The 15,106-nt window shown below is 37.3% G+C and overlaps 2 protein-coding genes and 1 long non-coding RNA gene across 5 annotated transcripts; all 3 read left to right on the forward strand.

The window, feature by feature from the left end:
- Positions 1-260: 260 nt before the first annotated feature.
- Positions 261-3,046, forward strand: LOC131019590 (putative D-cysteine desulfhydrase 1, mitochondrial). Of its 3 annotated transcripts, none has more exons than XR_009100349.1 (10): positions 261-560; positions 1,073-1,138; positions 1,261-1,455; positions 1,637-1,747; positions 1,821-1,912; positions 1,985-2,080; positions 2,160-2,217; positions 2,296-2,432; positions 2,477-2,574; positions 2,652-2,702. XR_009100349.1 is itself a non-coding variant. In XM_057948170.1 (10 exons), the coding sequence occupies exons 1-10, from the start codon at positions 360-362 to the stop codon at positions 2,818-2,820; spliced, it is 1,218 nt and encodes a 405-aa protein (XP_057804153.1). In that variant the 5' UTR covers positions 261-359; the 3' UTR covers positions 2,821-3,046. The 3 variants fall into 3 exon arrangements, 2 of the variants coding, with proteins under 2 accessions (XP_057804153.1, XP_057804154.1); XM_057948170.1 differs by having other exon boundaries at positions 2,296-2,427; positions 2,652-3,046; XM_057948171.1 differs by having other exon boundaries at positions 263-560; positions 2,296-2,409; positions 2,652-3,046.
- Positions 3,047-3,131: 85 nt separating this feature from the next.
- LOC131019591 (uncharacterized) lies at positions 3,132-4,187 on the forward strand. The gene is made up of 2 exons (XR_009100350.1): positions 3,132-3,576; positions 3,936-4,187. It is a non-coding gene; the product is annotated as an uncharacterized LOC131019591 (long non-coding RNA).
- Positions 4,188-11,245: 7,058 nt separating this feature from the next.
- LOC131019592 (DNA polymerase epsilon subunit B) lies at positions 11,246-15,106 on the forward strand. The gene is made up of 13 exons (XM_057948172.1): positions 11,246-11,552; positions 11,652-11,838; positions 12,223-12,376; positions 12,475-12,606; positions 12,854-12,931; positions 13,116-13,220; positions 13,316-13,396; positions 13,498-13,628; positions 13,714-13,808; positions 13,885-13,984; positions 14,222-14,336; positions 14,424-14,534; positions 14,616-15,106. The coding sequence occupies exons 1-13, from the start codon at positions 11,390-11,392 to the stop codon at positions 14,754-14,756; spliced, it is 1,593 nt and encodes a 530-aa protein (XP_057804155.1). The 5' UTR covers positions 11,246-11,389; the 3' UTR covers positions 14,757-15,106.

Raw genomic sequence — 15,106 nt, forward strand, 5'->3', positions numbered from 1 at the left:
TTTTGCATATGTTTAATAAAAGTGGATATTTTTTTTCCTTTGATATAATAAATAGGCTGATGAAGTTGGGTGATACATATAATTAAAAACATATCCATAACAGCATGAAGCATCATGTCACAACACTTTCCTGAAAAGAATGGAGCCAAATCACAGACGCAAGGAAAACGTTTGGTTTGTAGATATTCTACGCATGCAAGATGATGAACCTAAAATGTATAAAGGGGAAAGCATGATTAAAATAATTTCCTGAAAAAGAAGAACACATATGGAGGTGGTCAAAGATGCTAGCTGCAATTTTCCTCTCCATCCATCATGGGATCATCAATCATCACCACTAAACGCTTCTTTAATCGTAGATGCCGCGGCATGGAATTGAGCAGCTACAACCATCAATAAATCCCCTCCATTTCTCCAATTATTCACTCATCAATGCAATGGGTTCTCTGCAAGAGACTCAGCTGCCCGAGTTCGAGTTCTTGAGCAAGACGACTTACATCCCGCCTTCGTGGGCAGCACATCTCAATCCCACGCCTTCTCACGTCTTCTCGCTCGGACATGTACGTTTAAACATTCACACCACTCGCATCATATTTCCCATGACCATTCATATTTGTTACTTATATAGCAAATACTATATTAGAGGGTTATTCTTAAATTATAATTTCAACTTTTACTTCAAATATTAAAATATTAGTATGTACTTTATCTAGTTGTTCCCTTAGTAGCTCGTGTCATATTTTTCGCCCAACTAAAATTGACGTGGATCAGAGTTTGTGATTGGATTTTCGACTCAAATTTCCGATACACTTCAGCTTTAGTTGGCCGAAAAGTTGGACGCAGACTGTTTACTGTAAACGAGGTTGAGAAATACAAGCTATAGTTGGATTTTTTTTTGTTTTTTTTGTTTGTAAGATCTGAAATAGAAAGCTACTATAGGTTAAAATTCGAGGTATATTAATTTAAAAATAACTATGTACTATTAAATATAAAAATGTAATTAACAGAAGATGACTAAGTTTACTCGTTCATCATCATCATGGAATGTTTTTGGTGTTGTTTGTTGTCCTAGTTTCCAACTCCAATTCACAAGTGGAACCTTCCCAACCTGCCCAACAACACCGAGGTTTATGTCAAGGTAAATCATATATACTCTCTTGTTTCAATGTATGTGATTAATTCTTTCTATAATCCAAAATCAACTACCTTATATTTTTATATTTACTATGTTTGGAATTTGAAAATATGCGATTTTTGCAGCGCGATGATCTTTCAGGAATGCAGCTGAGTGGTAACAAGGTGAGGAAGCTCGAGTTCTTGGCGGCGGAGGCGGTGGTGAAGGGGGCGGACTGTGTCATAACCATCGGCGGCGTGCAGAGCAATCACTGCCGCGCCACCGCAGTGGCGGCCAAGTATTTGAATCTCGACTGTTATCTCATACTGCGCACTTCCAAGGTTTGAGGAGCTAAAATCTATTTTTTCTGATGACGAGGGGTGTTAAAATAAATAGTAAAAAATAAAAAAACTATGACATATAAAGTGAAAAAGATTTTATAAACAAGATATAAAAAAAAAAATTTGGTTTGGGGAATTGGTCCCGTGTGAGCAACATGGTTCGCTTATGATGCATTTGCAGGATGAAGTGAACAAAGATCCCGGCTTGGGTGGAAACCTTTTAGTCGAACGTCTGGCTGGAGCACGTATCGAGCTCGTCTCAGAAGAAGACTATTATAGAATTGGTCGTGATGTAAGCATATATATTTATAATTTTGATCAGTATATATCTTGTTGATTAATTTGGTTGTTTTCTTGTGATATAGGAACTCACAAACATATTAAAAAAGAAGTTGCTGAGTGAAGGGAGAAAGCCTTATGTCATTCCTATGGGTGGATCAACTTCTTTGGCAACTTGGTAAAACAAAATCATGTTGTATCGCTATGCAACAAAAAGTGGCTAAATTTTTTTCAATAATTTTGCAATCAGGGGCTATATTGAAGCAGTGAGAGAGATCCAACAGCAGCTAATCACGAAAGGGAATGTTGGAGCAACATTTGATGACATTGTTGTAGCATGTGGAAGGTATATATGATGCTCGTTTTTGTTTCTTTTATCTTTTTACCAAATAAAAAATTATGATATATGATTTATGAATTTCCAGTGGATGCACGGCTGCTGGTCTAGCGCTTGGCTCTCGACTCAGCTGTCTAGGAGCTCAAGTAAAGTTTTTAATTTCTCCATCATTAATTTTGTAACATAATAATTGTATAACGAATTAGTAAACGTGGTGATTGTAGGTACATGCATACTCATCTTGGGGAGACCCCGATTACTTCTACGACTATGCTCAAGGCCTGCTCGATGGACTTGAAGCCGCCCTTAAAGCTACAGACATACTCCACATAAAAGATGTATACATTATCATTATTGTAAGGTTAATTATTTTCTTAATTATTAACATCATATGGTCTTGCACAGGCCAAAGGCCTCGGCTATGCTATAAATACAAAAGAGGAGCTCATTTTTTTGAAACAAATTGCTGAAGAAACTGGCATAATTCTTGATCCTGTCTACAGGTACATATATGACATAAGATTGTTGGTTGTTGATCTTCTTCCACAATCACAAACTAATGAATCTTGCATGTGTGCAGTGGAAAGGCTGCTTACCAGATGATGAGAGACATGGCGGCTGATCCTACCAAGTGGGAAGGGAGGAAAGTCCTCTTCATACACACCGGTGGTCTGCTCAGCTTGTTCGACAAAGCCGACGCAGTTGCCCCGTTGCTCGGAAACTGGCGGAGAATGGATATTCCGGGATAATACTTGCGGCTTTCTCCTAGTTTTGAATAAACAAAAAAAAAAGAGCGTTTTGTCTTGTGTCTTGCATTTGCTGCTGGTTTATTGTTTGATGAGTGAACCACGACTCTTTCGGCCTTTGAGAGCAGAGATTGTCAAATTATTTGCAGTGAATTAATATGAGTCTATCATGTCACGTTTCTGTTAAAAAGGTGTGAATGAGATCAACCCCTGACTCAGATTACATGAATTTCGATCATACAAACATAATCTTTTAGTTTTACACATATCATCAAATTATATTCATCAAGACCATAATATTCATCGATCGACAGACACAACCTATGAAGCATGGGGACGGCACTTTGCTGGGCGTTCGCGTCCCGGGGACGTCCCGGGGACGATACGCGAAAAATACGCGTAAAATACGTCCCCGGGGACGTATTTTTAACTCCCCTTTTTTTAATTAATTTTTAAATAAAAAATACGTTTAAAATACGTTGACCAGACGGTCAAATACGTATTTGAAGCCAAAAATACATTTCAGTCAAAATTTTAAACCTCTAAACTTGTAAAACCCTAATTCGCGCCTCCCTCACTCACCATTTACGTTCGCACTCTCCTCTCTGACCCACCCGCCGCTCGCCGTCGCGCCTCCCTGCGCCAGCCCGCCGCTCGCCGTCGCGCCTCCCTGCGCCAGCCCGCCGCTCGCCGTCGCGCCTCCCCTGCGCCAGCCCGCCGTCGCGCTGCCCTGCGCCCCGCTGCTGTAAAGCCGTAAAGGTATTGCTCTGACCCTAATCGCACTCTCCTCTCTTTTATTTGGCTTGGGCATCGAATTGGGCAGTGGGTATTTCGAATTTAGCTTTGGGTTTTGTTGGATTGAAGTTTAATTTCGAATTGGGCAGTGGGTATTTCGAATTTAGCTTTGGGTTTTGTTGGATTGAAGTTTAATTTCGAATTGGGCAGTTGATTTTTCGAATTTAGCTTTGGGTTTTGTTGGATTGAAGTTTAATTTCGAATTGGGCAGTTGATTTTTCGAATTTAGCTTTGGGTTTTGTTGGATTGAAGTTTAATTTCGAATTGGGCAGTTGATTTATTTGAATTGAAGTTTGATTTATGTTTTTTATTTGAATTGGCAGCCATGAATTGGAGAGAGTTGTCTTCAATGATGATGAAGATTTGAGGGAAGAGGAAGAGGAGGAGGAGGAGGAGAAAGACGATGATGAGTGATCTGGGCTACTAACATTTTATTGTGTTTTATTTCATTATTTGCTATTTGGAACTTTGTTATGATGAATTAGTAGTGTTTTACTTATATTCTTGGTGAATTATGAATTTATAATATATATAAAATATATTTTAAATAAAAAAACTAAAACGTATTTTTGACGTATCGTATCTTGATTTTTGGAAAAATGACGTATTTACGTCCCCGTACCGTATCGTATCCGTATTACGTATCCGTCCCCATGCTTCTTAGGACACAACCAGTGGCGGATCCAAGATTTTTAAATTGGGGATGCAAAAAATAATCTTATAAATACTGGTGGAGCTAGGATTTTTTTGAGGGAGTCGAACTTCTACGGGGTTCGGGGGCGGTAGCCCCCGGATTTTTTTTGAGGCCTTCAATACATTTTAGACATTTTTTTTTACTAAAATACAAATATAATAGTAATAACTTTGCATTCCAAATGCAAAATGTATACTTTCAACTTTTTTGTTTAATTAAGAATTGAGGTAATTGATTGATTAAATGATGGGTTTGATCAAAAGAATGAAAAAGAAAGAGACGATGAGCTCTCTTTTTAGTTGGGCCAATGGAATGTAGGATTTTAAAAACCGAATTTCTCTTTTATTTTGGATTAAAACTTTTAATTGGGGGTGCAAAAACTAAATCTAAAATAATTTATATATGAATATTAATACTACTAATTTTTTTATTTTTTTTTGGGGATGCAGCTGCACCCCCATGTTCCTAGCTGCATCCGCCAGTGGACACAACGTGTCCACGTAGGGTGAGAGGATTTGTTGTTAGGGGGTCGGGTTGAATTTGTTGAAGTCTTCAGTTAGAAGATATTGTACGAGAGTTCGAGGGTGATAGCCTCTAGTCGAGCCAAAAAATTTTAGACAATTCCTTTATGTGTCTAAATAGAACCTTAATGGATTTAGGATTAGCAGTTTAGCACACATTCTCTTACTATAATAAATCACAGAAAATTTCTAGCCACATAAATAAAAATATGAAAAATAGCAATATTTCTTACCGCTAAATGGAAATTTTATTGAAAAAAAGAAGTTTGGAAAAAACCTTGAAAGCACAGGCGCAAACAAGGAGTTGAGCTTTAAAAAAGAAAGCCAAAAAAACGGAAAAAAAACAACTAAACCCTCGCAAAAAGGGAGCAACCAACGCAAAGGGAAAGCAGCAACCAAAACAACGCAAGGAAGAGCAAGCCACCCTTCCGGCCAAGTCTGCGCAGAGCAGAGCAACAGAGACAGAGCAGACTACACCAGAGCAACAGAGCCAGAGCAAACAAACACCAGAGCAGCAGAGCCAGAGCAGGCAACTCCAGAGCAGACCTCGCCAGGGCAGCAAACACCAGAGCAGCCAACACCAGTTCCCCAGAGCCAAAGCAGACCAGCATCAGCTCGGAAGATCCAGAGCAGACCAGAACGGAGGGACACAAGAACCTGCAAACCAAGCAAGACTAAGAGAACATAAGATCGTCCTCGTCAAAAGATTCTTCGTCGTCCAGCATATCTCCCTATTTTTAAAAACCACAGCCGACATAGCTCGAGCTGCGTCTGAAGAAAAAGAGTGAACCACAAAATTTTGCATAATCGCTCCTTCAGACTGAGCATTGTGCACTTTATTCAAGAACTCCACCGGCGACGGCGTGTCAAGAACGGCGCCCTTATTCATAACCCGCATGCTTGGACCCTCTGCATTCCTGAGCCGACTTCTTAAACTGTTATTCGGTGGAGCTTGCGGACATTCCATACCCTTTTTAGGTCGACCCGATCGACGCTTAGAATTGTCAACGAGCATTTGCATCCCCTGAATAATATTGTTGGTTTTATAAAGTTCGATTTTTTAGAAGAATAACAAATTTACTATAATAAATTATATTTATAAATTAAAATGAGTTCATATAATTTATCGGATATGGAACAACTACGAGAACATTCATTCTAAACGAGTAGAAACATTTATCAACATGTCTACGCGAAAATTTCTCTATTTACAATATTTTGTTTTCTTATTATTTATTATAAATGTTTACTTCATAATTATGATAGATAATCAATTATTATAACTATTTATGTTTATAAATTCAAAAGTGTTCGAGTAATTAACGAGTATTGCTATACGAATTTGACACAAAAATATTTAACTAACAAATATTTATAATATTTTATTACTCCCATAGTCCCGATTATATCATCCTCCAAAAAAATATGAATAAAGTAAATAAAAGTAAAGTGAATTAGGAGAGAGATAGAGAGAGTAGTTAAAAAAAATAAAAGATAGAAAAATTAAATTAGGAGAGAAATAGAGAGAATAGATAAAATAATTTATTTCAATTTTTGGATTGCGACATTACCGAAAAATGAAATTGGGACGCTATAAGCGGGACGGACGAAGTAATATATACTCCATTTACTATGTATTTGAGTTTGGTTAAGATAGATAATTTTAAAAAATCCTAACGATTTTGAAAGTGGATATTATTATGCGAGTTTAAAATGAGAAAGGGTAATTAGCAAGTAGTATTATTATACAAGTTTGACACAAGAATGAACTATAAAATTATTTTTTAAAACGAATTTGAAAATCAATAGAAATACCTACATGAATTTTTCTTTATTTTTTGTTTTTTGTTTTTATTCTATTTATTATTAATATTTACTTTGTAATGTTTGGGTTTGTTATTATATATTTATTGTAATAAAATATATTTTTAAATTCAAATGAATTTAAGTAATTAGCGAGTATTGTATTTGGGACGAGTAAAAACATATAGATTTTAAATAGATTTAAGTGATTGAACAATACTAGCATCATTATTTTGATTTATCTTATATTTCCACCACAACAAACGATCGTGGATGATTGAACTCTATTAAATATAAAATTAAATTTATCATTTTCACTTAAAAATTACGATATAAAATAATTTGAGTGGATTTTTAAAATAACCACTTTCATATTGTAAAATTAAAAATTGTCCACTAAGATAAAAATATTAAAAAATGGCCACTGTTACCAAAATACCCTTCCACATTAAAAATTAAAAAAATGTCCACTTTACATCACCCCTTTAAAAAATCCCGCAATTTACAACCAGTGTGAATTCACAACCAAAATTTTTTGGTTGTGAATTCACACTGGTTGTGAATTGAGAATTCACAACCAGTCGAATTCACAACCAGGATTTTTTGTTTGTGAATTCACAACTAGTCGAATTCACAACCAAAATTTAATTCACAACCAGTCGAATTCACAACCAAAATTTAATTCACAACTAGACTTTTTTTGTTGTGAATTCACAACAAACGAATTCATAACCAAAATTTAATTCACAACCAGATTTATGTTGGTTGTGAATTCACAATCAGTCGAATTCACAACCTGAATTTAATTCACAACTAGAATTTATTTTGGTTGTGAATTCAAGTAGTTGTGAATTTGAGTTTTTAAAGTTTGAATTCACAATTAAAACTGTAATTTATTTTGATTGTGAATTTATAGATTTGGTTGTAAATTCAAGAATATTAAGTTGTGAATTCATCGAGCTAGTTGTGAATTCAAGAACATTAAGTTGTGAATTCATCGACCTGTTGTGAATTCTTAAATCTAATTGTGAATTATTACGATTGTGAATTCACAACTGAACTGAACTGAAATACTAAACCCTAAACCTAAACCCTAGTTGTGAATTCACAACTGAACTGAAACTGAAACTGAACTGAACCCTAAACCCAATCTAAACCCTAAACCCTAAATAGTCGAATTCACAACAAGAAATTTTTGGTTGGGAATTCACAACCAGTAAAATTCACAATCAGAATTTAATTCACAACTAGAATTTATTTTGGTTGTGAATTCAAGTAGTTGCGAATTTGAGTCACTACAAGAAAAGAAGGGTATAACGACCAAGTTTAACGACCGAAAAAATCGGTCTTTAAAAAAGCGGGCTTAACGACCGAATTTTTAATGTCAACGACCGATATTAATTTTGTTTTTTTTTATTTATTTTTGCAATATAACGACCGAAATAATCGGTCGTAAATTGGTGACTTGGATTCAACGAATATTAATATTCACTCTTATTCTAAATTTTATTCTTAATCTTAATCTTAATTGAATTCCCTAATTTAATATTAATCTTAACCTTAATCTTAATCGAAATCATTAATTCATCAACTTAATGTTGAACCATCCTTCGAACATCACAATGAAATCTTATGTTTAAACTAATTTAATTCTTAATAATATATGAATGCAGGAAGTATAATTATGAGTTTAGATTGGGGGTGGATGTATAGGCGTTATGCTGAAGGTAGTCTTACTGAGGAGTTCATGGATGGATTGGAAGTATTTATCCATTATGCATCTTCTCGACCAGAATTAATGATTGGAAATAAAATCAAATGCCCGTGCACAAAATGTAAGAACAAAAAATTTGATACTCCAAATACTGTGAGGATTCATTTGGCAAAGAATGGCTTCATCCCTAGATATCATATATGGACGATGCACGGTGAAGCATTAGTGCAAGTCCCTGATGTTGCTAGGCGATTTGTAACCAATGAACAAGATACAGAAGTAAATCGTTATGAGACGATGGTAATGGATGTAGCAACTGCTCAATTTCACAATGTTGATGATTTAATTGAAGAAACTCCAAACCCAGCAGCCCAACATTTATATGATATGTTAAAGGCGGCAGATAGAGAGTTGTGGCCTGGCTGTAAAACTCATACCCAACTATCTCTTGTAGCTCGATTGATGAGTTTAAAATCTGAGAATAATATGTCAGAGCGATGCTTCGATCAAATTTTGGAGTTGATTAAGGAAGTAGTTCCCGAAGATAATTTAGTCACAGGAGATTTCTACAGTGCTAAGAAATTACTTCGTGGGATGGGTTTGCCAGTTGAAAGGATAGATTGTTGAAGTACGAACTTTGGTCGTATGCCCAACGATATTTACGACCGAATTTCCGGTCGTTAAGACTGAAATTTCGGTCGTTAGAAACAATGACCGTTTGATTTCGGTCGTTAAAAGTCGCGCGACGATCGAAGCTGCGACGCCCTTGTACGGTCGTAAATTCGGTCGTTAACCAATTTAACGACCGAATTTCAGGTCTTAACGACCGAAAATTCGGTCGTTAACGCCGCCTTTTCTTGTAGTGAGTTTTTAAAGTTTGAATTCACAATTAAAACAGTAATTTATTTTGATTGTGAATTTATAGATTTGGTTGTGAATTCATAAATGTGGTCGTGAATTCATAAATTTGGTTGTGAATTTAAGAACATTAAAAAAATAATTATACAGCTCAATCAAATTGCTGTACAACACCAAAATACAACAACTCAATCTACCATCAAAATACATCAATTCCTCTAAATCAACAATCAAAATACAACAAAATATTATCCGAATCAATTCAATCTACAATCAAAATACAACAATTCCTTCGAATCAACAATCTCAGTTGTGAATTAAATTCAACATAGACTATTAATTAATTCCCTTCGCAAAATAAGCATCAAAAGCCTCCATTTTATCCTTGGGCAAAGACAAGCAAACCTTGAATCCTCCCACAAAATCCCCCTGCCCCACCCGAAATTCGCTCCAACAATTTCTCCGGCTCCATACCCTCTCACCTCACTAAACTACGTCGTTTAAAGTTGATAAACGCGGGCTTCAACAACTTCACCGGAGAAATTCCGTCGTGGCTCGGATCCCTGTCCCAACTTCAACATGTCCATCTCAATAATAACACCTTCTCCGGAAAATTCCCTCTTTCTTTCTTCAATGTTTCAACCCTACAAACGTTGGATTTCGGAAACAATTTTCTCGATGGAGATCTTCCAAAAGAGATTGCCAATTTTTCTTTGCTGAAAACTTTGAACTTGGAGGGTAATCTGCTTACGGGCTCTATACCTTATGGCATCTTCAACATTTCTTCTATGGTAGAAATAAATTTTAGAAATAATAGCCTATATGGGAGAATTCCACCAAATATTGGTAACTGTAGAGAGCTGGAACAACTATGGTTAATCGACAATAATTTCAGTGGCAGTATACCAAGTAAAATTGGGAAATCTACAGCTACTGAGAAGAATGACTCCTGCAACGCCTCACGGATCTCGCCCGACCATTTCTCCACATTCTCTAGAATCTTCTTGCCCCTGTCCTCTTCTCTATCGCTGCTGCCGCCGCCTCCGCCGCCAGAAACAGCCCCTCTTCTCCGGCCAGTTCCCACCGCCCGATCCTCAGCAGCGCGAAGGACATGCAGTTCCCGAAGTAGTTCCCCGGAACTGGCGGATCCAAGCGCGGCCGTAAATCGATCGGAATTAGGAAAAATGCGTCGCCGTCGTTTTCGGCTTCAGATCTGAGTGATTTCGCCATAGTAGTTCAGATATAAGCTGCGATCGAATGCGGTTCGTCCGCAGGGAAGGGTGGCGCGACTGAGGGGATTCTCTGAGCGTTTTTCCAGTAAATCGAGTCCAATTTCAGAGGGTAATTGATCAAGGATCCCACGCCAGATCTGCCGTTCAGTGGGCAGCTCACGGCCGCGCCAAATCTGCCCAATTGCTGCAACGACTCCGGCGAGGCGAACGGAGGGGGAGGCTTCCGAGGGAGCGTCGAACCAGGGATGCGGAGCGTCAGACCGGGGGAGGCGGCGCGGCGGAGTCAAAGGTGCCGAGCCAGAAGAGCGTCGGCTCCCTCCGTCTTAGAACAACAGTGTAGCGGTGGTGGTGGGCGGCAACTGTGCAGCGGCGGCGGACGAGAATGAGAGAGAGAGAGAGAGAGAGAGAGAGAGAGAGAGAGAGGAGAGAAAGAGAGAAATGAGTGGCCATTTTTTTTAAATTTTTAAGTGGGGGGGCAATTTTGTACTTTTACATAAAAACTGGTCATATTTTAATATTTTTATTTCATAGGCTAGATTTTAATTTTACAATATGAAAGTGGATACTTTTATATATTAACTCAAATAATTTTCCGTCAAATTTTGACGGGTTACACACTAGTAAATAGATATACACACAAAACACACGCAATTTTTTTTTTTATAAATTACACTTATTGATTCATCATGGGATAAATATAGCTCACGTTGACCCCGGTCTCTTACAGCCCAGAACATAAGCCAGCAGTGAAGCCCATTTTTACGGTCCGCATTCAAGCCCAACAACGATATGAGTTCGGCCCACAGCACCGTTTCCCGCCATTATCTACCTCTCCGAATCCAGCCGTAATCTCCTTCCTTTCCTCTCTGCCGCCAAAACCTCCACTTTTCACACACAACACACACTTCAAATCTGCATCCCAGAGAGCCGAAGCAGCGGCGAAGGAGATTGAACAATGAGCTCTAAGATGAGAAATAAAGTGCAGAAGAAGTTCAATATGAGGGGATACAAACTCAAAATGGAAGCCCTAACGGAAATCCTTGGTTTCATCAGTCGATTTCCCGAAGCGGAAGACGAAGCGCTCGATCTCCTCCTCGACGAGCTGCATAACGTTTCCTGTATGGACGGCCGACTTTCTATCTTGAGCATTTCTTTTTGGAGGTGATTTTTGTTTTTCAGTGTTGAGATTTAATTGAATACTGTTTGTTCTGTTACAGTGAAATCTTCGATACTGGATAAGGAGCCGGTGCAGAGAGTGGTGACTCTTTTGCTCGAAGCCGAGGCTGCAGTGGAGGAGAGTCCGACAACTAGCGGTCATGGCTCGTCCGCGTCTGCTTTGAGAATAATTGATGCGTTTGATTTCCCCAAATTTCGATACGATGCGGTCAAGAAATTGTTTCACAGGTATGTTAGGTCCTTCGTCAACATATGAATGTGCGTGTTTCTCTTAATTTTGAATGTCTAATGTATTCTGCCTATGAAAGGGAAATTTCTTTAATGTTAATTTAATGTGTACTTTGTTGGGGAGTATGGTGTTTTTGTTTCTTTTACTTTGCACAGATTAGGTAGCTGACATCTTAATGGAAATAGAGTTTCCCTACGTATATTACCTGGAGCTTAGTATGGGAAAAATGTATACTAATGATATTAGGTTCATGAAGTTCACGTAAAGTGTTAACTGTTTCATGCTAAAGAGAAAACTGGTTGACTTTAAGTGAAGTTTGTGTAAATGTGTGGACACTTGCAGTTCATTTTTATCTTCTAATGGTAAATTTATTACTTGTATAGATACTTGGGGAAGCTCCCAATTTATGGTGATGCTTCTGCAAAGGTCACTTTATACAGAGATAGGTTTCTCTTGTTGTTTCAAAGGCTCTCCCGTGATCCTCATTTTTCTAGGCCTGTTTTTGATAGCGATATGTCAGATTATGGCAGCTGCCAGGTAACCCTGATGTCACATAGTCCTTCGTGAAACATATTTTCAGAAACTAGGAAGGTTTTTCTCTTGACACTTAATATTTATTATAATTTCATTTTCAGATATCTCCAATTCAATCTCTGGTTGGTCAGACAGGAAAGAGATGGGTAATGGGACTTATTTCTCAGCTGGAGGATGGGCATTTCTACTTGGAAGACTTAACTGCCGCTGTGGAAGTTGATTTATCTAATGCAATATCCTTTTATACACCAGTAATGTCTGGTCCTCTCAGTGCCTTTTGCCATTTCAAGTGAGATAGATGCCTTTCTATTTGGGTTAAAATACGTTTATGAATAGCCTAAGTCTAAAATCATCTCAGCGTAATCAATGTTAACAAGAAAAAACTGTTCATTGTTATAATCAGGTATTGTCATATGATATGATTGTGGTATCTTCTTGAACAAAACAAAGCTATATGCAGTTTCTTTAACATGAAAGTACAGAATAACTACAGGTTTTTTTGTTGAGAACACGATTGTCTTAGCAGAAGGCGAGATGCTCTTGGATGGCATCTTTCAGGTGCGTTGATACAATTCAACCATGCAAAGACCTTTTGAGTGTTCAACAAACAATTCTTATCATAGAATACTTCAACTGTGCTTTCGAAGCTGAAACCTTGGACAGTTACAAATATTTGCATCTGCAACCCTTACATATGACTTGTAGTTTGAACAAGTGAACAGTTCGCATAAATGACGCGCAGGTGAAAACATGTGGATTTCCTCCGTTAGAGGACAGAGAAAAGTCACTCTCAATGCTAGCAGGAATTGATTTTTTTGGTGGTGGTTCACTTACAAAAGAGGAGACTGTATCCTTTGAAATCCTTGCTGACAGTGACAAATTAGATACTTCCCCAAGTTTAGAAAGTAATAATTGGTCATGTTTCCCTAACTTTTGCCTCAGGTTAGGCTTGCAGAGCTTGAAAGAGGGGCAGTTAATGACATGTTTGTGATTCTCTCTGATGTTTGGCTAGACCATGAGGAGGTCATTTTTCTAACCTCATCTTTCTTGCTTAGTAATCAGTTATCTCCTTTTAACTTGTCAATATTAATTACTAATTGCTTCATCCTCCATCCTTAGAGAAGACTATGGAAAAACTTGAGATCATCCTCGATGGTTATGAGAACGAGAATGTGGTCCCATCTCTGTTCGTTTTCATGGGAAACTTCTCTTCTCATCCATGTAACCTTTCTTTTAATTCTTACTCTAGCATTAGGTGAGAACACCTCTATTATATTTGTCATTGATGTCAATCATGGTTAACAAAAAAAAATGTGACAGTGGACAAGTTTTGCCTGCAGATCAAACTTTGGAAGGCTAGGCAAAATGATTGCAGATCATCAGCGCCTAAAAGAACATAGCAGATTTCTTTTCATTCCTGGTCCTGATGATATAGGTAATTTAAAGTAATTTTCAGATTTTTCAGATGCATATTTAACATACTTAAATGATATAATACTGTTGTTTGTTAGGACCTTCAAATGCTCTGCCCAGATGCTCATTGCCAAAATACATAATTGAGGAGTTTCAAAATCACATTCCAAATGCTGCATTTTTGAGTAATCCTTGCAGGTATTTTCCTAATGCTTGCTAAAAGCCTAAAACTGTTCATTGCTTGACCATGCTTGATTGCATTCTATCTGAACTCTGGTAGCTATTTTTTCCTATGATCACCAGTAGGCACTTTAGTATGGTTGAGCTGCTTTGTTTATGACTTCAAGCGTCAATGATTTCAGTTCTCCTTTAATTGCTGATGTTATTATTTTCTTGAACTGAGCAAAATTACTCTTTCTTTTTGGTTGAAAGCAGAATCAGATTTTATACACAAGAAATTGTGTTTCTACGTGAAGATATGCTTTACAAAATGCGCCGATCCTGTCTGATGCCTCCTTTAACTGAAGAAACGAGTGACCCATTTGAGCATGTCAGTCTATTATTCTACACAACATTTTCCTGTGTTTGTTGATTGGAATCGCCTTTAAAGCCACTTGGACACAATTTTTTTCTGCAGCTTGTTGCTACCATAATGCATCAAAGCCATCTTTGCCCTCTGCCATTGAGCGTACAGCCCATCATCTGGAACTTTGATCACTGTCTTCATTTGTATCCAACTCCACAAACAGTAATTTCCTTTATTTATTAACTTCTGAGGTCAAGTTCATCTGAATTGGTACAAAGATTTTGAATTTTTCAATAAATGCAGATTGTCTTGGGGGACAGAAGTGAGCAGAAGGCATTCAAGTACACTGGAGTTACATGCTTTAACCCCGGTTCCTTCTCAAATGACTTCACTTTTGTGGCATATCGACCTTGCTCTCAGGAAGTTGAACTATCAGCTGTGTAAGTATGTATTCCAGAGGTTAAATGCACAAATAGATTTTGAGAACTGAATGTTCCTATTTAACTGGAACATGGCTCTTTGGAAGTCTAATTATCACATTTGTAAGAGTTGAGTCTATGTATATGCAGCTAAAACCATTATTTTCCTGAAAACTTGCTGCAGATATTGTATTCTCCTTGTAAGTTAACAAACTTGTTTCTATGATTCTCTGTAATTTTTAGAGTATATGATGCAATTTGACTCACTTGGCTAAGCGCATGGACAGATTTGCATTTAGTTAATGTAATAGTATACATACTATGTATACCGAACTCTGAATAACTTCATAAATACTATAGCTTTTTATTTTCAAA

Source organism: Salvia miltiorrhiza, chromosome 4 (assembly GCF_028751815.1).
Source record: "Salvia miltiorrhiza cultivar Shanhuang (shh) chromosome 4, IMPLAD_Smil_shh, whole genome shotgun sequence".
NCBI lineage: Eukaryota > Viridiplantae > Streptophyta > Magnoliopsida > Lamiales > Lamiaceae > Salvia > Salvia miltiorrhiza.

Bases quoted from the DNA above. Each gene is read 5' to 3' on its own strand.
- LOC131019590 (XM_057948170.1), top strand. From the start codon at position 360: ATGCCGCGGCATGGAATTGAGCAGCTACAACCATCAATAAATCCCCTC. The intron at 2,081-2,159 runs GTATATATGATG...ATGAATTTCCAG, and splicing joins ATTGTTGTAGCATGTGGAAG to TGGATGCACGGCTGCTGGTC. The intron at 2,428-2,476 runs GTAAGGTTAATT...GGTCTTGCACAG, and splicing joins ATGTATACATTATCATTATT to GCCAAAGGCCTCGGCTATGC.
- LOC131019592 (XM_057948172.1), top strand. From the start codon at position 11,390: ATGAGCTCTAAGATGAGAAATAAAGTGCAGAAGAAGTTCAATATGAGG. The intron at 13,985-14,221 runs GTATTTTCCTAA...GGTTGAAAGCAG, and splicing joins TTTTTGAGTAATCCTTGCAG to AATCAGATTTTATACACAAG. The intron at 14,337-14,423 runs GTCAGTCTATTA...TTTTTTCTGCAG, and splicing joins CGAGTGACCCATTTGAGCAT to CTTGTTGCTACCATAATGCA.